This window comes from Hesperophylax consimilis, chromosome 28 (assembly GCF_061612785.1).
Source record: "Hesperophylax consimilis isolate HC1 chromosome 28, BYU_Hcon_1.0, whole genome shotgun sequence".
Classification (NCBI taxonomy): domain Eukaryota; kingdom Metazoa; phylum Arthropoda; class Insecta; order Trichoptera; family Limnephilidae; genus Hesperophylax; species Hesperophylax consimilis.
Window position 1 is genome coordinate 16125670 of NC_142863.1, and position 25551 is coordinate 16151220.

Here is a 25551-nt window from a genome sequence, read left to right on the forward strand (position 1 = left end):
CGGATTTGCAGTCTTGGCCGCCCTAGGCCCCAGACCATATAGCCGCCCCTTTCTCAGTACCCATCATATTGACCAGGAGTATCCAAACTTTTCAGTAAGTTCCTAGGGTCAAAACCGTTTTACTTTTCCTGCCATTATCATTCATGGTTCATGGGGTGGGATTTGTCCAGGTCTTGGCGGCGGATACGTCTGCCCACCTGCTGCGTGGCGGGCCGGATCGAGAGAGACTGAGTGAGGGAGGCCTTTTGACCTTTCCAGCCGGACTATCTTGACCCATCGCCTTGCACCGCAGTTGGAGGGATGTATTCATACGTATGTCACTCCTGGACACACTAATCCCCAGATTCCTACCCACCCCTCATACATTTTTTTTCAGAACTTCCTATCCTTCCCTTCCTTAAAAAGACCCTCCACACAGCATCACCTAAGATGACATAGGTCGTGAGGGAAAATATTTTCCTCAAAGCCTCCTGTGTGGAATTAATGTAAAAAAATACGCTTGCTACATTCGCTAGTTCAATTACTGTATAATTGTCGATTGTCGCAGGCCGGATTGATGACATTGGCGGGCCGTTGTTTGGAGACCCCTGATATAGACTATAGACTACATAATGAATTTACTTTATTGACAACTTTTATCGTAATCGATTCAGAAATTTAGTTAAATATAATAGCTGCTAGTTTGTAATATACTTTCTAAGGTTTCAAGGATTTGAATAAAACATTTAAAACAGTTTTAGGTTTAATTTATTTAACTAGTTTCAGGTTTATTCTCATACAATAATATATAATTGTTTCACAGTTACAATTAGGGTTGCTAGATACGGGATTATTTATTACAGCTTTTGTAAGGTGATTAAGAGCGTGTTCACACAGAGCTATAATATGCATGGGATGGCGTATTTCAGCATATCGCTATCCTCTATTATATTCATTCTATACTATTCATTTTCTTAATTTTTATGAAGCATCTGCTCAGAAGATGACGGTAACTGTGGAATATCCATCACAGCCGTGGATCCATCTGGCGTAATCTGCTGAGGTGAGAACGAAGTCTGCAGGTTATCCTCAGCCAATATTGTGAGGGTATAATATGCGTGGGATGGCGTATTTCAGCATATCGCTCGCCGTACATTCCAAAATGGAAAGTATGGCGAGCGATATGCTGAAATACGCCATCCCACGCATGGTATAGCTCTGTGTGTGAACACGCTATTATGCATAACAATACCTAACGCGGTTCAGTTACTAGCGCAACTGAATCACGATAGGGATTGGAAATACGCGAGCGGGCGAGCGACGGAGCATGATAGGTGTGGCGAGGGCGGCTGCGGGGCGTGGGGGCGCACTGTGTGCTGTGTGTGAACACTCTCTTGCATATCGCTATTTCGTACGTAGAATATTTAGGCACTTAGGAAGTAATTTCTTGTTATCATCTGTGACTTTTTTTTGTCACGATTGGCCGCCCCTAATATCTGGCCGCCCTAGGCCCGGGCCTACATAGGCCTAAGGGCAAATCCGCCTCTGTTTACTTATTTTTTTTAGAATCACCTCCCGAAGTTTGTGCACTTTACCACCGGACACCCTGTGGGTAAAAATGCATTCTTCACTTGTATAGGGGATAGTGGTTTATTTATGTAAAGGGGCTAGTGATGGACTAGTGTTATTGTTAGTTATCCAATTGTTTTTATTAATATCATCATCTACTTCATTCGAGATTTGATAGAAGTAAGATGCCAATACAAAGGTACGTCACTGGAAAGCTTCATTCGATTAATAAATTCAGCTTTTGACAGTTTTAGTTACTGCCACCTAGGAAAATAAACTTGAACTAACAGAAACGACGTACAGTTCATTCTCTCGTTGCGTCTCAGGTAATAGTTTTAATTCCTGTCGCTAAAATTCGTTAGAATTTTTGTAGTTCAATTTGGAGGAACTTTGTATAATTCTTAAATATATCGAATACATGCAAAAATAAATAGTGTTGGGTTGTCGACCCCGTAGAGTGATAATGTTTCATCTCGCATTGCAATATTATGCGATAATAGGCTCTAGGGATAGTTAATTTAGAATTTATAATTCCATAAGATTTCTATGACATTTGGAAACTTGTTTTCCCAAAGGGTCGTTATGTCATTTTGTAAAACATTTACCCACATTTGCTATTTGCTAGGCGCCAGAAGACGAACTGAGCGTGTTCGCTTGTGTGTCGGTACGATCATTTATCCAATTGAATTGAACGGAAATGAGTTGATACATCGTAAGGGAGTGTAGCCGTAGTTATTATTAAACAAATTAGGCATCTATTTAGTGAAGTGCGACTGGAAATTTTAACGATTTTCTGTCAAAAAGTGTAGAAGTGAAACCGCCAAAATGGATTACGAGTATCTCAACAAGGAACACCTTAAAGGCTTCGATAATTACAAGGTAAGTGCTTAACTAATACCGAGATCACACGTAAAAACTGTAGAATATGTATGTTATTATTTGATAAAATATAAAATGTCGTACGACGCCTACTTGTTGCAAGGCGTGCCGCGGAATTTTGCCGGAAAAATCGTTAAAACTCACAGAAAAATGTCATAGTTTTCATCAATGGTGACAGGAAAGCATACCCAATTTGCAAGTGAATCTAATTCAATTGCAATATTTACGCCTTTAATTTAAAATATGTGCTTAAAAGCAAAACTGACAGATGTAAATTTTACGCAGGGGTGTATGTATTTGAGTTTTAATGCAGATATTAAATTATTACCTATTTTTAAATAAAAATATAAGTACATACCGTAATATGCGATATAATTTAATTGTATGCTTTATTTTTCATTATTTACCTAACTAGGGGTAACCTGAAAAACGGCAAAATAATTTAAATAACGAAAATTACTTGCCCAGTCTTAAACAGGAAAAATGATTTTACATTTTTTAAGACTAGGTACATTAATGTCTCATAAGGTGACAGTTTTTTAAATTTAAATTTACGACCACAAAATAAGAAATCACAAATAATTAATTACCACGAACCATGATTCACTTTCACCCATTTTCGTAGTCGAAAGAAAATTATTGTGAATCCGGTCGCAGGTTCGAATTCCGGCGTGCGCAAATTTTATTTATTTAATATGACCAATTTCGGTTGTTGGTGCGTGGGTAAGTAATGTGAAATATTCCAGCGTAAAGCGTAACATTATTCAAATTCAATGAACTTTTCACTTTCAAAATTGGAACTACTTATCATAATATATGTATATTATATCAGACAAGCGATAAAGTAGGTAACAAAATTATTTTAGGTATTTATAATTCTTTAAAGTTATTTATTTTTGGGGTATTATGCCGTGTTGCGCTACCTCCTTCTTAAATAATAAATCTCTATAATACTTTTGGCCGTGAAAATATCAAAATTCTTTGTTGAAAATGTGTATTTATTTTGTTAAAATGTTTGACAGATACTTAAATGAATTGATAGAGTGGATATATGCAGTAATTTTTCAAGTTAACTCTTATTTTTACAAGGTAGATACTCTCAGTATCGCCCTGTAAGACCACCGTTCAGAATTGAAACGTTGATTTGATTGAAACAAAATGGTTTTGTCCGAATTTGGTGACCAGATCTGATTATCCAGGTACTTACACACCTTCCTTTCCCCATATCATTCCCCTTCCTACTATCTTCTGCCTCACAGCATACCCCAATTGGGGATGCCATAGTCTCACTGACTCCAGACGATTGGGAGTAGTTGGGACTTTTGTGCGGTTTCACATACAAACTAAAAAAATAAAATCGATGGGATAATTTCTTTCTTTGAAAGGCAATGATCCTGATGCAAATACTTTCAGCTGTACTATCCTACAATAAATTATAATATCCCTTGATCTATTGACGCGTCTGCGCTAGTTGCTAATAGCAATATACTAGTAACATTTTGCTAGTATTAAATTGCTAGTGACTTGTTGCTAGTAACTAGTTGCTAGTATAGTAGCACGTTGCTAGAACTACAGGGTTTTCCAATAAGATGTGTTATTTTGATATTCAATCGTAAAAGATCAACGGTTTCGTTGCTTGTGTGGCACGTAGCCCGTCTTGTTGAAAGTAAACGTTGTCCAGATCAATACCATCCAATTCCGGCCATAAAAAATCATTAATCATCTCTCGATAGCGCAATCCATTCACCGTAACTGTTGCTCCAGCCTCATTTTCGAAAAAGTAAGGTCCAATGACTCCGCCGGACCATAAAACGCATAAAACAGTCATACATTGAGGATAGAGAGGCTTTTCAACAATAACTCTTGGGTTTTCCGAGCCCCAGATGCGACAATTTTGCTTGTTGACGAAGCCACCGAGGTGGAAATGGGCCTCATCACTCAAGATGATTTGCATTTGATTCACTCAAGTGAATTTTAATAATTTCAATACGTTGTTGAAGCGTGTATCGTTCCATTTTTATTAATGGCGTAGTTTCTACTTGTCAAATGTCAAAAAATGACAGCTTCAAAAGTAACATCTACCGAAATAGCGGGCTGTTCAAAATAACACTTCTTATTGGAAAACCCTGTAGTTGCTAGAAGCAATTTTGTTGGATGTTTCTGTTGTGACGTGATACAAGTTTTCCTACAGGGAAATGGCGTGTTGATTAGTTAGTTATGCATGAAAGTTTTCACTATTTTCCAAGGAAGTAGTAATGCGGCATTTCGTGCATAAGAACATTATATATTATATCCGTAAGGAGTTTTTTTGTTGATATAGGCAGCAAGAGAACGAGTCTATCAAATGTGGTTTTACTGCTCCAGACAACAATAATAGGAATACATCTAAAATTCTCTGCCTAGCAAAGTCCTCCATCACAAGCAAAATTTTCCGCTAATAAAGGCGGAATAATATTGTCAGTTAATCTGGGAATGTTTGTATTTCTTTTGATTTAAATAACACATAATATATCGTGTAATGCTTGAAAGATTTGACAACATTACATAAATTTATTTTCAAAATAATGTAGAGTGGGTTGGAAATAATGGTTTGCACAAATCAAATTCACAGGTCGTATGTCCTACAATACTAATATCTAATCTACGATAAGGATTAGCTAAATTATTATTATTTTATTATTCGGATAACATTTAAGATTACAAAAAAAATACTGCAAAAAGTTTTGGTAATCTACCCTAAAAAAATATTTTATAGATTTTTAATATATTTTTTTTAGTTTATGCTCGAATACATATTTATGCAACACTTAATAGATAAATCGGAATGAGTTTGTTGTGCAAAGGGAGCTTAATTTTTTTTTCTTACTTCTCGTGATATTTGCTGTGAATGGTTCTTGGATTAAATAATGCATTCTTCACAACAAAACACTTTGTCTTTATTTAGACTAAACATGTAGGGGCAAACCTATATACAGTGGTACCTCGACATACGAGTGCCCCAACATACGAGTTTTTCGAGATATGATCCTGCGAGCGCGTGATTTTTTGCTTTGAGTTATCAGCGAAATTCGAGATACGAGTTCGGTTTAGCAGGTCGGCCGGTAGCCTTCATGTCCGTGGGTCTACAGGTGGAAGAGAGAGACTTGAACGAACTCATTGAGGAGCACACACAGGAACTGACGACTGAGGAGATACAAGAGTTACAGTCACAGCAGCATACGGATGTTATGCAAGAAATTGGTTTCGAAGAGTCAGAGGAGGAGGAGGTTATTTCTACAAGTGAGATAAAGGAGATCTTAGGAATGTGGGAGAGAGTTTCACAGTTCGTGGAAAAGAAACACCCAGAAAAATTTGCAACAGGTCGTACATCTGATCTTTTTAATGACACTTGACTAACTCATTTCCGGAACATTCTGAGAGGGAGGTAGAAATAATGCGAATTTTGACAAAAAATAACTCGAAAATTTCCAGTCCCTGTCTTTTATTGGGTTCTGTGATAACTCCTCAAAATGACAATTCAACACACTTATAAAAAGTGCTATAAAGTTATGAAAAGTGAAGAAACAAAAACTAGGTTAAATAGGTTACATAAATTTAACCTAGTTTTTGTTTCATCACTTTTCATAACTTTATAGCACTTTTTATAGGTGTATTGAATTGTCATTTTGATACTTATGTAACCAATTTAACATAGTTTTTGTTTCTTCACTTTTTATAACGTTATAGCACTTTTTATAGGTGTGTTGAACTGTCATTTTGATGAGTTATCCGGTCACCCTTTTATTGGTATTAAAATTCATTATTTCCTTTTTCGATCGGAGCGTAAAATTGACTTGAAAATGTTTTATATGCAACGGCATTGTTATTGTACAGGACCGGATTTAGTAATTGGTACAACTGGAATGTGGTATCTGGGCGGAAAATCTAAGAGGGCGGTAGATATTAACATTAATGTGCCGTAAACTGGATGTTCATGAAAGTATTATTCAGTTGGTTCCATAAATAAACCACCCACTAGGGCTTTTATGAAACAAACTGTTCCTAAAAAACCATAGATATGCCAATATATAGACAGTACAATTCTCTTTCGGAGCCTACTTATTATACTATACGCCAATGAAAAACTCTGAAAGTTTATTCCATAGACTTTCAGAGTTTTTCATTGGTGGATATAGTTAGGCAATCATATGAGGTCACAATATTCACGTTTCCAATTTTCGACCGAAGTTATATTGGTTGGTTGGCGGTTGTGTATTAAGTGACATTTTTATATGTTGTGGATGACGTTCCCCAATATATTTTTTTATTCAATTTACTAAATTAAATGTAATTATCACACGTGTGTGAGATTTCAGCTAACATCTATGAACGATTAATTTTGTCATATTTTTATGTTTTAAACGCGTATTCAAATAAGCGTTTAGAAACGAAATATCATTTGTTCGCAGTTAATAATATATACATATTATAGAATGATGTCACACCTTTTGAGGAATTTATAAGTTGTCGTCATCTTTTGTCCTTCCTTGAATATTTTTGCTATTTTTAGAAAGGCCTATATGTGAAGAATTATTCTAAGCATTGAGGAGTTGTGATGGTTTTGGTAGTCATGGAGTGATGATTTAAACTCTGATGACAATGAAGTCGACATACATTTTCTACCACTTTTCTATTAAAAATTGTATCAACTTAATTGTAACAATTTTTTCCCGTTTTCAATTTGTACATTTATTTATAACAATTACAGGTAATAAAGCCTAAGACGTTATAATTGTACCATTTATGCAGTGTATATGCAATGCCAAAAATCTCGCAAATGCGCTATAGGACACAAAAAATAAATCTATTTTTTTATCTACTGCATTCAAAAAGCACGTAGCTCTCCCCACAGGTGAGTTCATAAATAAATTAGTGCAGCTTGCTCTACTATATAGAAGATTGTGATGACGTCCTCGAGAGTGAGACTCTGGTACAAAAAAATTTAATTGAGCCAGTGACCGTTTATTAGTTGAAAAAAATATTTAAGCAAAGCAATGCCTCTACGTGTCTCTAGGGAGTGGTAATTGGTCATGTCTAATATATAAATCTATGGGTAAAGCCAAATAAATTACAAATGAATAAATAAAATAAAAATTTAAATAAATAAATTATAAATTTTTATTATAAATGAATACCGGTCGGTGGCCGAGTTGACATCGCGCTTGGGTCCCACTCAGGCGTAGTGTGTTCAATTCCTCGGCTGGCTAAGTCCTCCATCACAACACAAGCAACATTTTCAGCTTACTGTGGTGGTAGTAGGAGATTTTCAAATATTGTCAGCAGTGGCGGTTCTTCCCTTAGGTCAATTGGTGTTTGACCCCCCAAAATTATAAGACAACAATAATAAATATAATAATCAATTATGTGCATCAAAACATTTAAAATGTAACGCGAAACAGCGGCGGCGGCGAGTGACTAGCAGTGACATCTGTTGTCTCTAATAGAAGCTTTCATTCACAAGTCCACACGATTCGCTGGGTCAATTTAAAGAATGTCCAATTTGGCATCTTCTGTCCCTACGCGCGCCATAGAATAAACGAGATGGCACTATATTTTTCGTCGAAGTAAAAATTAGCTTCCGAAGAAAGTTTAGGGACGCTTAGGTCATGACCGTGGGGGAGACAACACGGTGAATATTATATGTTTTACAGAGATGGTGACATAAACAAATGTCGTTTTTTCATTTTACACGCTTGTAGTGTGTGGAACAATGGTTGTTTTTCAATTGCATAGTTCGGGAAAGGATTAGAATAATTATTTATGTTGTTATCGATTTAGAATGAAACAAAACAAAAAACGTAAAAAAATCATTGTCAAATAGAATCAAACACTGATTTTATTTATTTTAATGTTGTGGACAACTACATTAAAACTTAATATCTTAAAAATAATTTGCCGTAAGTACATGGATTGTGTATTTATTTCCAATTTATTATATTAACATAATATTTATTTAGAGTCCGCGACTCTAAAACTCTATAACAAATTGATATAGTTAATAATATATGGGCATTTTTCACAATATCAAATAAAGATTAGTCACACATTTTTTTCAAATGACCTACCACGACTGAATCCCTAGAGCCGCCTCTGATTGTCAGGTTATTCGTTTCGTAACCCGGTAATGTTTGTCTTTCTTTTTAAAAAAATATAACTTACATTTTATTAATATTTGTGTATTTTCAAAATGTACTATATGTTTTGTTGTCAATTATGCCTAAAAATAATGATAATACATAAATGTTAACAAACACATTTTTTACACTACCACATACTCGTCAAAAATTAATTCGTGTTTTTGCTTCATTCCGTCCACTGTGCGCCGGGTGAAAACCATTTTGATTCCAGCCCTGCTGACAAAGAAATACTGAAAATCTATTTGGGAATACTAATCGGGTATTCTTACCGCCTGTGACCTTTTGTGAAGACGGACTTTGCCACGTGTTCCGAAACGTCTACGAGGATGAGCATATTGTTCTTATTGCCCAATGAAGATGGCTAACGTTTTAAAAATATATATGTTTGACGAAGTAAATATCATTATATTTACTTTCAAAATTGTATGTTCGTATCTGTTGTAGATATTGTGTATACAAAAAAAAAATAAGTTCGTGATTTTCTATTTTGGCCACCAGCACAAATAGTCCTGTAGATATTTACCTAATTTATATGTTGTCATATTGAAATAATATTATAATCAGAGATGTGCTTTATTTCAAATAAATCCATTTCAAATGGAAATGCAAAATGCAAAATGGGTATTTTCCATTTTGCATTTTAAATGCTTTTCTAAAAACCATTTTGCATTTTGCATTTTAAATGCCTTTCTCAGTGCATTTTCCATTTTAAATGCTTTTTTGCAACATTCTTCCTACTTCTCCACTCATATTTTTTTCATAAGCCCCAAATATCAGTCAGTCCTCAACCTTGCTATGAGAGATAATTAACATTTGTCAAGTTGCTCCCTGGTAGGAGCCCTGGCAATTGAGTGATACCATTACAAAAAATACTGATTCAAATAGGTACTGAACATGGGGCCATGACTCTGTAATATTAAATGTTAGATAGCAGTTTCTATGTCTTTACGTTGGCAACATTAGTTTAATAATCTGTAGTCGTGGTGTTTTTGGATTTACCATCATGTAATATGTTTGTTCTACATTGATGTCCAATATTAAATGACAATTTTTTTTAAAATTCTATAATTATTTTAATTGTTTGACCTGAGAAACCATTTTGCATTTTCAATGCATTTTGAAAATAGGTATTTTGCATTTTGCATTTGAAATGCTTTTCTAAAAACCAATTTGCATTTTCAAATGGAAAAGTTTTGACCCATTTCCATTTTGCATTTCAAATGGTTTTGGGTACCCATTTTGCACATCTCTGCTTATAATATATGCCATATCCTTCCACTCAACATGGCTAAAGCCATTTCTAGCAACTGTTTGATTCTGAATGGTGGAACCACTCTGGAACGTACCCCAATTGTTTATAATACATAGTCGATTAATTGGAATACAATCCCAAATAAGCGAAGTTTAACGCAGGTAAAACATAATTCAAAATTCAATTGCTGAAGATAAAATAAGAAAAATAAATGGTCGCATGTAAGACTTGAACCCAGGTTCCTCACCTAGCCGGGTGATCCGCTCACCCTATCAATGAAGATAATTTTGGTAGTTCTTATTCGAAGTATGATGCAGTTAAATATGACCGAAGGAGATATGGTCCCATTAGCTCAGTTGTTAGAGCGGCGCCCCGGCAAGGCGAGGGTCATGGGTTCAAGTCCTAGATGCGACTTTGACGGCCGGCATAGTCCAGTGGTAACGCATTGGACTGCCATTCCGAAGGTCGCGGGTTCGAACCCGGCGTGCGCAAATAAATTTTATTTGATTAATTTGTGTTATTTCACAATTAATTAATTAAAATAATATATAGTATATTTGCGGCACGTTCCAGAGTGGAAGATACTACCAGTATCGCCCTGGTGTAAGACCACCATTCAGAATTGAAACGTTGCTCCAAATGGCTTTAGCCGTGTTTAGTGACTAGATCTGAATAGCCAGGTACTTCCCCACCTTCCTCTTTCCCTTCCCCACTTACCTTCAGCCTCACAACATCCCCCAATTGGGGATGCCATAGTCTCACTGGCTCCAGACGGGAGCAGTTGGGACTCTTGTGAGGTATTCACTATAAAAAAAAAGTGGGTGTGTCAAGCCTACGCAAGACAGAAGTGAAACTTCTAGTATTCCTCTCTCTCTATTTTCATTTCATCATCTCTATTTTCTCTCTTAGGTTAGTTTGAAAATTAGAGGTTAAATAATTCAACGACGAAGCATGGATTTGCTTTTTCTAATATTTTCTTATAGATGAATGACGTTCGATTAATGTATAGTTCCAAAAATTTTCAATTTATTCACAAGTATACAATATTACATAAATAACAATATTACAATTAAAAATTACAAAGAAATTACAATGACAATTTACCAATCATGTGCCATTTTCATTGTCAATTTCATGAATATCATTTCCTAATGTCGTGATAATTGGGTTATGGTAACTAAAGTGCGAGATATATACATGAGCACTTAAATCCTTAATGAATCGTGCAAAAACTGCATCGATTGTTGTCCCGTGTCGGGAGAGAACGTTCGTGAGCGGCTCCCCCACCTCAACAAGCGCATATGGTGAGAGAGGGACAGTGAACGGTGAGCGGTGGTGGGGGTACCCGCATTTTCGTGTCGATCCTGACTCGGTTTTACTCCGTCCCCGAATTACGCGCCTAAAGAAGTTTCACTTCAAAAATAACTATTTCTGATTTTTCCGTTTCAAATTTTCGTTCAAAAATCGCTAATATTGTCTTCAATAATTAAATGTTACAATTTGAGGTTTTACTCATTAATATATTTCAAAAACAAATTAAAAATGCATTATTTAGTGACCTTTTTTATTTGTATATAAATTACATTTATTCGGGTACAATGGTACAAATATTAAAATAAATTTTGAACAGCAATCACATAATTATAATAACAGTAACCCAAAAAATGATTTCTTACGCGCCACGGCAGTTTACGGCGAACTGAATAACTTTACGTTGACGAATGTCGGCGGACGGTGTACAACCGGCGCACAGTGGGGCCAAATCGCCAAAACGTGGCGGAAACCCCGAAAAATGAATGTTCGATTCGGGGTATTTCAAGGAATGAAGCGGGTGGGGGAAGGGTTCGTGCATCTCACTCCGAACGGATAGGTCCCTACCTTCGGGATCTGTCAAACCATTTCAGTTCGAAGTTGACCTTTGTCAAGAGCACACGTGTCGCTGTCGAAACTAGTCAAATTTACCCTCGATTAGTGAGTTCATAATTAAGTAGTGAAGTAAAGAATTACAATTCTACAAAATGGAAACGATTGCCTCAGGTATGTAGAAAATATTAATATACTAATAAGTTTTAAATCTAATGGTTATCCTATTTATATTACACATATTTCGACGCTTGTACAAAAATAGCATGATTTTCTGTACTTGTATTTTCAACTAGAGCAAAAGTAGCATTTTTTGCAATATCATGCGGAATTACAACTCCCAGACTATAGAATAATCAATTATCTGATGGAATTGACAAAAATCAGCTGCCTAAATCTGCCTATTCTCTTGTATAATGAATTTTTCTTCGAGCGTGTGCGTCCCAAATAACGTATCACAACATGGCGGTGCACCGCGGTCGATGTAGCGCGCGGTGCGGCAGGCTTCAGAACTATTTTTCCCATGCAGCACGCTTACGATATTTGATTATTTTTCTGTAATTAATTTGTTGCTAATGCTAAAGTAATATTTTTCATACAGATTCGGATGAAGAGTGTGTGAAATTCACTCGGCAAGAAATATTCAACATCGTTAAACACCGGTTGAATGATGGCCTACCTGAAATAATCCCTTTTCTGGAGGAACAACTTTCCGGAAAAATTGATCGACCGTTGCAGGTACCTGAGGACATGAGAGTCTCGCTTTCTATATTGTTTAATCAAATGAGAACAAGGTGGCAAAAAGCTAACAGGACAGAGAATCCCTTTTTGAAACGGAATAATGAATGGCTGAATGCATCCGTTTCATTTCCGGCACCTATTGTTAGTGGCAATTATCAAGCTGACTGTGATCTGCCATCGACTAGTACGTGCAGTGGTCGTCCTTCTGGGGATTTTGAATTATTGAGCAAGAGGTCGAAACGCGAAAGAACCCAATCAGTTCGCGAAACTTTGACGCCACAAGAGTTAGCTTATGCTACTCAAATGAGCCTGCGCTCTGCAGGTAAATTGGATGCTTCAAAGGTTCTTTATGAAATAACAATGACAAGTCCATCGAGAGCTTTGAAGTATCGACAGGCTTTCCAATTGACCGTGTGATGGTTTGAAATAAACGATAAATAATAAACGAACGTGCTCAAAAATTTTTTTTGTTTAGACAACGACGGAAGATTTATTGACAGACAGGCCTGGAGTAAACACATTCACACGGGACAGGGCGCAGGTACAGTCAGTCGAGTCTTGAATTCGGATACGTTGACAGCCCCGAGAAATGAATACAAACCAGAAGTGATGTGTGAGATTTCAATTAATTAGTGAATTCAGATGATGTTAGAAAGCTTTGTTGGTTTCTGAATTAAAGTGAAATATTATTGAACCGAAATATTATTACCAGCAGAGAGAGGGACTAGCAATTGGCGCTCCTACAAGCCCCCTTATCGCTGACATCTTTATGAATAACTTAGAAAACAATATTTTTGCTTCAAATTCACCTCTCTTAAAGAACATTTTACTATGGAGAAGATATGTTGACGATGTTTTTTGCATTTGGACAGGCACTGAAAGACAATTAAACTCTTTTCTTAAAATATTAAACTCCTTTCACAAACAAATTCAATTCACTGTAGAATTAGGTACAAACTTAACCTTGAATTTTCTAGACCTAACTTTAAGTATAATTAACAATAAATTTGAATTTAATATCTATCGTAAGCCCACGTATACTGATATTACAATTCACAATTCATCCAACCATCCTATATCCCACAAACATTCAGCATTTCACTCCATGATTCATAGATTGGTTACCGTTCCGTTGAATAATAATAATTTTTGCAACGAATTATCCATCATTAAACAAATCGCTTTAAACAACGGGAATGATACAAAACTAATAGACAATATTCTTAATAAAAAATTGAAACAAATAGCATCAAATAAATTCCTATTTAACAAATCTTATAACCCTAATAATATAAATATAAATCAAACATTCCAATGGCGTAGAGTTCTGTATACAAATAACTTTTCTTCTTTAAGCGTTAAAAAATTCCCATCTGAAATAAAACCCGCTTTTTACACTAATAATAATTTAAGTAAATACTTAATTAATACTAAAGATAAAGACGACAAACTAAGCCACTCGGGCATATATAAACTTAATTGTAATGATTGTTCTGCTTTTTATATCGGAAAAACGGCCCGGAATGTCAACTTAAGAGTAAAAGAACATTTACGATGTTTAAACAATAATGCCTTTTCAGAATTCGCGAATCATTTAATAGAATCTAATCATTCATTCGATAAAATCTCGGGAACTAAAATATTGCATAAAAATGGATCTGGAATTAGATTAAACAACTTAGAAGCCCTTGAAATAAAAAAAGCAGTTAATAATAATTTAAATATAATAAATAACCAAATTAATTTATCTGATAGTCCCATATTAAATTTATTCCGCCGCTGAAACTGTTATTTCCTTCCCCCCCACCCTCCTCATCATCCTTAATAATTTGTCTCCACATTTTCTATTTGCATCTCTTTCTATCTGTTTTGTATCTCTTTCACTCATTGTTTTCATTTACCTATATTTATATGTGCCTGTATCTAATTTGCTTTAGTTGATATTTAGTCCTGATGAAGCTTGGGACAAGCGAAACCCGGTTGGCTATTGTTATTAATTCAAAAATAAAGTGGTGTCTTACTAAGTGTATGTTTTTTTATTATTATTGTCATTATTATTAATTGTTTTCTCACTGAGTCCAACCACTTTCACTTCACACAAAAACCGGTTCAATAATATTTCACTTTAATTCAGAAACCAACAAAGCTTTCTAACATCATCTGAATTCACTAATTAATTGAAATCTCACACATCACTTCTGGTTTGTATTCATTTCTCGGGGCTGTCAACGTATCCGAATTCAAGACTCGACTGACTGTACCTGCGCCCTGTCCCGTGTGAATGTGTTTACTCCAGGCCTGTCTGTCAATAAATCTTCCGTCGTTGTCTAAACAAAAAAATTTTTTGAGCACGTTCGTTTATTATTTATCGTTTATTTCAAACCATCACACGGTCAATTGGAAAGCCTGTCGATACTTCAAAGCTCTCGATGGACTTGTCATTGTTATTTCATAAAGAACCTTTGAAGCATCCAATTTACCTGCAGAGCGCAGGCTCATTTGAGTAGCATAAGCTAACTCTTGTGGCGTCAAAGTTTCGCGAACTGATTGGGTTCTTTCGCGTTTCGACCTCTTGCTCAATAATTCAAAATCCCCAGAAGGACGACCACTGCACGTACTAGTCGATGGCAGATCACAGTCAGCTTGATAATTGCCACTAACAATAGGTGCCGGAAATGAAACGGATGCATTCAGCCATTCATTATTCCGTTTCAAAAAGGGATTCTCTGTCCTGTTAGCTTTTTGCCACCTTGTTCTCATTTGATTAAACAATATAGAAAGCGAGACTCTCATGTCCTCAGGTACCTGCAACGGTCGATCAATTTTTCCGGAAAGTTGTTCCTCCAGAAAAGGGATTATTTCAGGTAGGCCATCATTCAACCGGTGTTTAACGATGTTGAATATTTCTTGCCGAGTGAATTTCACACACTCTTCATCCGAATCTGTATGAAAAATATTACTTTAGCATTAGCAACAAATTAATTACAGAAAAATAATCAAATATCGTAAGCGTGCTGCATGGGAAAAATAGTTCTGAAGCCTGCCGCACCGCGCGCTACATCGACCGCGGTGCACCGCCATGTTGTGATACGTTATTTGGGACGCACACGCTCGAAGAAAAATTCATTATACAAGAGAATAGGCAGATTTAGGCAGCTGATTTTTGTCAATTCCATCAGATAATTGATTATTCTATAGTCTGGGAGTTGTAATTCCGCATGATATTGCAAAAAATGCTACTTTTGCTCTAGTTGAAAATACAAGTACAGAAAATCATGCTATTTTTGTACAAGCGTCGAAATATGTGTAATATAAATAGGAATAAGAAATCTCGGTTTCGTACAATATGGCGTTCACAATGATCGATGGCAAAGTATGCAACGCAGTCGCATCCATAAACTCTACGCAACGATGCTATTTATGTGGAAGTACTAGCAAAGATTTCAATAACATCGATGCTGTTTTGCAAAAAGAAGTCAAAGAAGAGAATCTGAAGTTTGGACTTTCAATATTACATGCTTGGATAAGGTTTTTTGAATGCTGCTTGCATTTGTCGTATAAACTTGGCTTAAAAAAATGGCAAGCACGCAGTGCCGAAGAAAAAGAGATGGTAGACACGCGCAAGAAGATCATTCAAAAGGGATTCAGATCAAAACTGGGACTTATTGTCGATCGTCCGAAACCTGGTTACGGAAATACCAATGATGGAAATACAGCTCGACGCTTTTTTGAAAATTCGAAGACATCTGCTCTCATAACATCATTGGACATAGATTTGATAGAACGGTTTCACGTCACCTTACAAGTCATTTCGAGTGGACATGAAATCAATTCTGATAAGTTCCATAATTATACGCTGACAACTGCGAGGAAATTCGTTGAGCTGTATCCATGGTATTATATGCCTACTTCGGTGCATAAGTTATTGATTCACGGTCCACAAATTGTAGCTCACGCATTGCTACCAATCGGTCAGTTATCCGAAGAAGCACAGGAAGCGAGGAACAAGGATATTAAAAGATATCGCGAAGACTTTTCCAGAAAGTGTTCGCGAGTAAAAACAATGGAAGACGTTTTCAAGCGGCTTCTGGTAACTTCCGATCCATACATCTCCAGCATCAGAAAACTGCCACAGAAGAAAATGAAAAGTTTATCAAAGGAGGCAATAGGATTATTACTTTCTCCTGAAATTCAAATCGCACCACGACTGAACACGGAAGACTCTGATGTGGATTCTGACTCTGAGGACTTCGAGAGCGATACTGATTCGGATAGGGCATAGGGTTAATCAGATTAAGTTTTGAATTTTAAGACAACAATGCTTCGATATATTTTCGACTGATATTCTGTTATTTAGTTTAATAAACAATGACGTTTTCAGTATGTTAATTGTTGTAATTATTGATCTCCTACTGTCTATATATTTTCGGGTTTTCATGCGTCTCGTTGCTATATTGGATCCACCATTGTGTTTGGATAATTTTTAACTTCAAATTCGTAATCAGCGACCTCAAAAACCCCTGAGTGATGAGTTTTGTTTGAATTAAACGTCGTTTCGGGGTTTCCGCCACGTTTTGGGGGTTCGGCCCCACTGTGCGGCGTGTGGGAAGTCTATCAAATATACTCTGAAATTTCTCTAAGCGTGCATATAAACAGGACAAAATTTCCGCAAGCCGAGCCAAGCTGTTTATACGTAGCATGAGTTTCGTTTTGCATCGACTTCAGATAGGAATTTGTCCCAATTAAACAGAATGGTGTCTCAGATAACCGAAGTAAATGAGTATTAGTTTCTTTATTTGGTTTCTGTTCCTTGGGTTTTGTCCCAAATAACCGACTGTCCCGCTAAACCCGTGTACCAAGTAAGTGGACTCGACTGCACTACAGGGTTTTCCAATAAGAGGTGTTATTTTGATATTCAATCGTAAAAGATCAATGGTTTCGTTGCTTGTCTGGCACGTAGCGCCGTCTTGATGAAAGTAAACGTTGTCCAGATCAATACCATCCAATTCCGGCCATAAAAAATCATTAATCATCTCTCGATAGCGCAATCCATTCACCGTAACTGTTGCTCCAGCCTCATTTTCGAAAAAGTAAGGTCCAATGACTCCGCCGGACCATAAACTGCACCAAATAGTCACACGTTGAGGATAGAGAGGCTTTTCAACAATAACTCTGGGGTTTCCCGAGTCCCAGATGCGACAATTTTGCTTGTTGACGAAGCCACAGAGGTGGAAATGGGCCTCATCACTCAAGATGATTTGCATTTGATTCACTCAAGTGAATTTTAATAATTTCAATGCGTTGTTGAAGCGTGTATCGTTCCATTTTTATTAATGGCGTAGTTTCTACTTGTCAAATGTCAAAAAATGACAGCTTCAAAAGTAACATCTACCGAAAAAGCGGGCTATTCAAAATATCACCTCTTATTGGAAAACCCTGTAGTAGTTCTGTGAACAATAGACCTCGCATCAAAAAGTATACTCATTCTCTATTATTTAATAAATCAAAACAGAAATTTCCTCTGAAATCAAAAGAGTTATAACTAGGTACATACTTAAATACCTACCTGCTTAATTTTTAACAATTTATTTTAAGTGACATTTAAAAATAATCAAAATTAGGAATATAACACAATTTTTTCAAAGACACGTCACTATTCCATTGATATTTCTTTTTTCAAAATTTCTTCAGGCAAGTTCCATAATATTGAAAAAACTCAAATAAGAAATTACAAACACGATGACAACACACTTGAAAAAATAATATTTTACTGAACCATCTTGAACCGCCAACATACATGACACATGACCGTTCTTTTAGTGTAACAAGCCCTCTCATCTGGAATAGACTTCCCTCAGCTCTTACTAATCTCCAGAATTTGGCTGAATTTAAACGGGCTTTAAACAAAATTATTTAAAAAATCTTACCATTTATAAATTTTAACTTCTTTTCAATATTTTATGATAAGCCATATTCTAAAACTTCCGGTAATTGTTTGGTTTCGGTTGTCTCCTTATTGTACTTTTTAAAGTGTCTGCTCAGAAAATTCTCATTTCTGAGCACAAACTGCTTCCTCTTTTATATTATATTATGTTTTAGTTTTAATATTCGTGTTTTGTCTTGTCCTGCTGTTATTGTTATTCTAAGTTTTGTCATCACTTTGTATAAACAGTGTATTTAGTGTTATAATATTAGATCTGTATTGGGTAAGGCACACTGTAGGAATAATTTTAAGAACCACTAATACTGAATTACCATTTTTTTTAAGTTTGTTATACGAGTAGTTAAGCGCACTTGAAGTGTAATGACACTAAACTGCTCTATATAAATGCCATGTTATTATTATTATATACAATCAAATTTACAAATAGGCGAAATGCAAAACGGTTGAGTTAAAACGGGACTTCGCTACGCTCAGTCAATTATTTAAATCATAGACATATGAATATTAGTAGACCTGCCCTAAGTGATTAAAAGCGTATTATCCCCACTCCCCATACCGGTTCCATTGGAGCCGGCTGTGCTCGCGTATGGCCTCAAGTGAAATTTTAAAACGTGACGTCATCATTCTTGTGCGAACTATGGTCGAGGCATCATCGGTTCATTTTACGAAATAACACGGCAGAATGTTGACTTGTGCTATGAAAACTTGTAAAAATAGATGTGAAAAAGAGAATAAACCCAATTGTCGTATTACATTCCATATATAAGCATTATTTTACTTTATTTTAAGCATATTCACATCGTATAATATAGATCAGTTGTTACTATCACATCGAGAAACGTCTGGACGCGAAACACAAAGCTGGTTGGTTGCTGGGAAGTAAATTATGAACATTTATAAAAGTGTCTTAACTAAATACTTAAACGAAATATTCGACTCTGAAAATGGAACCGAATTTTTTTGCCGAATTTGGACTTCGCAAATTTGTTCATAACGTGGCGAGTAATTTGCGCTCCCATGTAAAAATGTCTATTCATTCAAAAGCAGATTTTACTTTTAAGAAGTAAATGGTGATATTATAATGCGAGATGCCTATTTACTGTCAGATTGATTTATTGACGAATCACAGTCAGCTTCACTCCCTTCGTTCTTCAACAGTTGATTTTACCCCTCGCCATTATCTTCTCGTCTATTGATTCCTATGTCTGTGATTTAAATGCTAGATTTATAATGCTACATAGGTAAATCTATATAAATAAAAATGTTAAAGTCTTCCGTTTGTTCAAAATCTTAAATTTCTTCACGGATTGCTTTGAAATTTTGACATAACGTTGCATTCGAATACGCGTGTGTTTTTATACATTACCTATATTATATAGATGTCACCTGTGACAGGTAAAAACATGTTTTAAAAAAAAAAACAGCGCCATCTGTGGGACATAAAAGCAACACCCGCTATTGTTTTTCTATCTGCGAGGACAGGTTGAGCGACAGCAACGCGTGGCGGGGTACAGCTAGCTAATTAAATAAAATTTATTATTCGAACGATCGGCCTCTGGATTTGTAGTCTAGAAACTAAAGAGGTCGTCATCTGATCTAGTATTACTAAAAATAATAATAATCGTTATAAATTACGTACACTGTTGTATTTTTCTCCGCAATTCCATAAATCAAAGTTATTACATTACATATCTCGATTTTATCAAAATGTAAACACCAGTATGTAATACTGCGACATCGCTTATTATTATTATTCACTAGTTATATAAAATTGGTAATTGTCCCATTATTGCGTAAAGCGTCAATCCTTATCAGCACGCCAGTCACGCAATGTTTACCTTTTTAAAATATATATGTAGGTACCTACGTGTACAGGTCACAGACAGCTGCAGAATTCCACGACCAATTTTAAAAAAATTATTGAAATTTGATAAATTGTTCAAATTTTGAGAAACTACCCGTTTTTATTATTTGGTGAGCGAAACTGGCGACACGCGGTTTAACCCATAAAGTCTGTTTGGGCGATATATTTCTCCCTGCCTGAAACGGACTCATAAAAGTAATCTCATTTTGTATAATATCAGTTTTAAAGAGAGAACACCAAAAACAGTAACATAGAAACAGTACTATGTTACCGTTTTTCTCATACTTACTTTTGGCATTGATAGTGTATATTCGGGCACTGATAAATGAATATTTTAGCATTGATAGTGCAGCAAATTCGGGCATTGATAGTGCATATTCGGTCATTTATAGTGCATATTCGGTAATTGATAGTGCATATTCGGTCATTGATCGGTCATTGATAGTGCATATTCTGGCATTGATAGTACATATTTTAGTTGAGTTTTATCCAGTAATGTTGGCCTCACTGGGTGTCTTACCGTGTTGAGGCCTTCATTTTATAATATATAAATATAATATACATAATACATTTAAAGAGAAAATAATACATTTAAAAAATAATCTTGTGTATTTGTGAGTGATGTGTGTTTTATATTGGTTTTGTGTGTTACGTGTAGGTTTTTTATTTTATGTTGTGAGATTTTAGTAATATTGTCTTTTTTGTTCTTTGATCCATTTTGTAATTTTGTGTCTGAATTTATTTTTAGTGAAGTGTTAGACTGTTGAATGCTTTTATAGCAAGAACTCGTAAAAAACTCATATTTGTAAAAAACATTTTGGTCTGTTAGACTATTTGATGCCTCTGGAATCTGTTCTAATCGTAAATACAGTATTATTTGAGCAAAAAGATATTTCAATATAATATACCTAATATTTATAAATACTAGCTAACTTTTACCAAAACCTCCTAGGTCACAAGGCCGAGACACTCATTCAAAACGTCTAAGGGGAAACTGAAATTCGAATTTAGAACGTTATACTGATATCGATTGCTGCGTTTTGTTTCTAAATACTATCGTCAAACAGGAGAATTCAAATTCCAAATTAGAACATTTTATCAACTTGGAATGCCTTGCTGTGTTTTGTTTCGAAATGCGATAAAAAATGGGGTTAAACGTGTTTATATTTTGACGCTCTTTTCCCAGTGTGGTACGTCGCCATGACTACCGCCGCATTCCGTCGCATACGTCACAATACGCCGTTCTATTTTAGAATTTCGTATCGATCTGTATACTACTTGAGTTTGGTATATTAAAAGTATTTCTTTAGAAGCAAATAAAACCGTAATTACCTACTGTCATTAGTAATCACTTAATACATCATTGATCATTATATCACAAGAAAAGTAGGTACCTACTAGCTTTTTTTAAGCACCCATCAATAATATTAAAAATATTGCCATAAACGAAAAAATATTTTATTTATCGGAGTATCTAAACGACCAAATATGATTTAAGATTTTCACGGCCAAAAGTATTTTTGTTATTTGTTTTTGGGGTGTTATGCCGTGTTGCGCTAACTCCTTCTTTAGCCAACGTTTCGGACAGCATTGCAGTGTCCATCATCAGGGCAGATGTGTACACACCTGGCTAAAGAAGGAGTTAGCGCAACACGGCATAACACCCCAAAAAGACTAACGATCATATGCATTTATTTTTACGTGAATACCGCACAATAATCCCAACTTTCTGGAGCCAGTGAGACTATAACATCTCTAATCTTTAAGGCGAAGCTTAATGCCAAATCATTATTTTGATTAATCTTTATAAAGAATTGGTGTACATTATGAATTCCAAAATTATGCTTTAGATAAATTGAAGGTTTTCCTATCGTTTCGCTTGAGTAGAATACAAATAAAAAAGTAAATTACTCAATAAAAAATATAAATGTAAACTACTAAAAATATATATATTTTCAATAGAAATGTATGAACGCATAAATGAAACAACTTTTAAAAAATACAGTATTATAGCTATGATTATCTGTGACAGTTTCACTTGATTAACTTTTTTGCTTTCTTATAAAATTATTTACAAAATAAATATAAACCAGTTTTGTGCTTGAAATCGTTTCTAGATTCCGTTTGTCAAGCGATTTTAATGCCTATTACCTACAATATAAGGTATACCAAGAATATACTCATTTTTGGCTTGTAGCTTCCTATTAAATAGTATAAAATAAAGTCGCTATACGCGTCTGTCTGTTTGTGCGCTTAGTTCTTCTAAGCAACGCGACGGATTTTGATAGGGTTTTCACTATCATTAAGAGAATTTCTTCCGGGAGTTTTATATATTATAATCCATGGATATTATATTCATCGAAAGTAGAGAAAAGTCAAGCGACACCGCGTACATGTCAGCTAGTCCACAATAATTGTGACTGACTGAAGGTAGTGGGGAGGGGAAGGAGATGGGAAGAGGAAGGTGGAGAAGTAACTTCATTCTGAATGGTGGTCTTTCACTAGGGTGATACTGAGAGTATCTACCACTCTGGTTATTAAAAAAAATTATGCTTCACACCTTGAAGCAATATTAAAAAAAAATTTTGAAGTTCTTTTTTTTTAATTTCTTCATCAGTTCTTCAACAGTGACCAGCTGCTGACCCTGTACAAGTCTCAAGTCCGCCCAACTATTGAATTTGGGAGCCACCTTTGGGCTGGTGCCCCAAAATACTTAATAAACCTGCTTGAGTCTGTGCAAAGGAGAGCGATCCGTCTGATTGACAATCCGTTGTTAACAGACCGATTGCCTTCTCTAATGCATAGACGCAATGTAGGCATGCTGTGTCTGTTCTACAGGTATTTCAATGGAGCCTGCTCCAAGGAGCTAGCAGCATTGATTCCTGATGCACCGGTGCACGTGCGCGAAACTCGACGGACACGAGCTGAACACCCGTTCACGGTTGACGTTGGCTTCATGAGAACGGGCCGTTTTTACGACTCGTTTTTGTGTAAGTCGGCTCGTATGTGGAACGAGCTACCGGCATCTGTTTTTCCTCCCTCCTATAATCCGAGCCTCTTCAAGGCCCGCATTAACAAATCCCTTCCTACAGCCCCTACCTTATTCCTCCTCACAACGCCGCCCAACCGGGTGGTGACATAGTTCCCCTGTCTGTACACTGCACAGGCAGGGACACTCTTGTGAGGTGTCACATAAAAAAAATAAAAAATCAGTTATTGTTACTTTATTTTTAAGTAACATTAGAGAGCCTATTTCACATATTATTATGACAAATCATTATTTCTTTAACGCATAATTATAATAAATATAAAGGTTAAAAGGTCTTGTGGTAATTTGGCGAAATATTTTTTTTCTGTCACTATCGCCCTGGTGACCACAATTCAGAAGCTAAACGTTGTTTAGAATGGCTTTAACCGTGTTTGGTGTAACCAGTTCTGAATAGCCAGATACTGGCAAATTATTTTAAAAACAGAAAGTTTGAATGTAGTCCCCTCTTGCCCCGCAGTAGTCCCGCGATAGAGTACACACGCTTCTAGGAATTTGTTTGTTCAATGCTAACCACCTTATCTCATTTACCGCAGTTAATTTAATCTGTATCTGTGATTTATATCTGTTTGTGGCACAACTTATGTACCTGCCTACTTTTTATCTATCTTTCAAGTACCTACGTAATATTTTGGGTGTGGTCACATTATCAATTGGTTACCCAATGGCTTAGCAACAAAAACAAACTTTATTAACCAGCCCCTAACCCCTAACTAAATAAATAAAAACTATATACAGGGTTTTCCAATAAGGGCTGTTATTTTGAATAGCCCGCTATTTCGGTAGATGTTACTTTTGAAGCTGTCTTTTTTTGACATTTGACAAGTAGAAACTACGCCATTAATAAAAATGGAACGATACACGCTTCAACAACGCATTGAAATTATTAAAATTCACTTGAGTGAATCAAATGCAAATCATCTTGAGTGATGAGGCCCATTTCCACTTCGGTGGCTTCGTCAACAAACAAAATCGTCGCATCTGGGGCTCGGAAAACCCAAGAGTTATTGTTGAAAAGCCTCTCTATCCTCAACGTGTGACTGTTTGGTACGGTTTATGGTCCGGCGGAGTCATTGGACCTTACTTTTTCGAAAATGAGGCTGGAGCAACAGTTACGGTGAATGGATTGCGCTATCGAGAGATGATTAATGATTTTTTATGGCCGGAACTGGATGGTATTGATCTGGACAACGTTTACTTTCAACAAGACGGCGCTAAGTGCCACACGAGCAACGAAATCATTGATCTTTTACGATTGAATATCAAAATAACACCTCTTATTGGAAAACGCTGTATATATAAAAATGTAAATGTTTGTTCCAAATTTAAAATCTCCGAAAGTTTTTCACTAATTGCTTTGAAGTTTTAACGCAACACGTTGCATTCGAATACGCATGTTTTTTTATACACCTATATTAACCGAGCTCTTCATGCTCTAAATAATATTTGTCTTAACTCTAACATTGACATTTTTCGGATTCACTGCCCAAATTCAAACGTGGCATCATGTCAATAATTTAAACTATTCAATGCGCATACATACAGACACACACAAACAAACACTCACACATACATTACACACGTCACACACACACACACACACACCTATAAACCACACACGTCACCTGGTAATTAAGGAATAAAAATACCACTTAGCAGACATTACAAGGAAACATATCATTGGTACCCAACATAAAGTATCTTATTCCTGTATATTGTTTCATCACTGTAAATCATGAACTGTTTGTTTCTATAATATAAAATAAAACAAAATAAAAATATTAAGTAGATGTCATCTGTGACAGGTAAAAACATGTTTTTTTTTAAAACAGCGATATCTGTTGGACGTAAAAGCAACACACGCTATAGTGGCTATATCTGTACTGACTGCGCCACAGCAATGCGTGTCATAATAAATAAAATATAACTGAAAAAATTGAGTAGCCAGGTAAACAAAATAAAATTCTTAAATATTTGCAACTGATCAGACCCCCAAGAAATGTGATCCATACTGATCAGAAATTAAGGTTAAACGCAACGCTCGTTGTATTCTACGTGTTCACAGATGGCGTTAATTAATTAATTTTGTTTAAATACGCTTTTGCAAGGTATTGCTTTACAGTATTAAGACAAATTATTTGTTTGCGCCCGTATATACGCAATATGAATATGAATCAATAGTTTTGTTCGTTTAAAGACTTAATTCTTTCGAGAAAGGCACACAAATACAATATTTTA

General features: G+C 35.7%; 1 protein-coding gene across 1 annotated transcript in view; it reads left to right on the plus strand.

The window, feature by feature from the left end:
• Positions 1–2180: 2180 nt before the first annotated feature.
• The window catches only part of LOC149410264 (ethanolaminephosphotransferase 1-like), a 52529-nt gene continuing 29158 nt past the window's right edge, over positions 2181–25551 (plus strand). Inside the window, exon 1 of the mRNA XM_089649017.1 lies at positions 2181–2427. Coding sequence (XP_089505143.1) covers positions 2374–2427 — 54 coding nt within the window. The 5' untranslated portion in view covers positions 2181–2373. The remainder of the gene's footprint in view (positions 2428–25551) is intronic.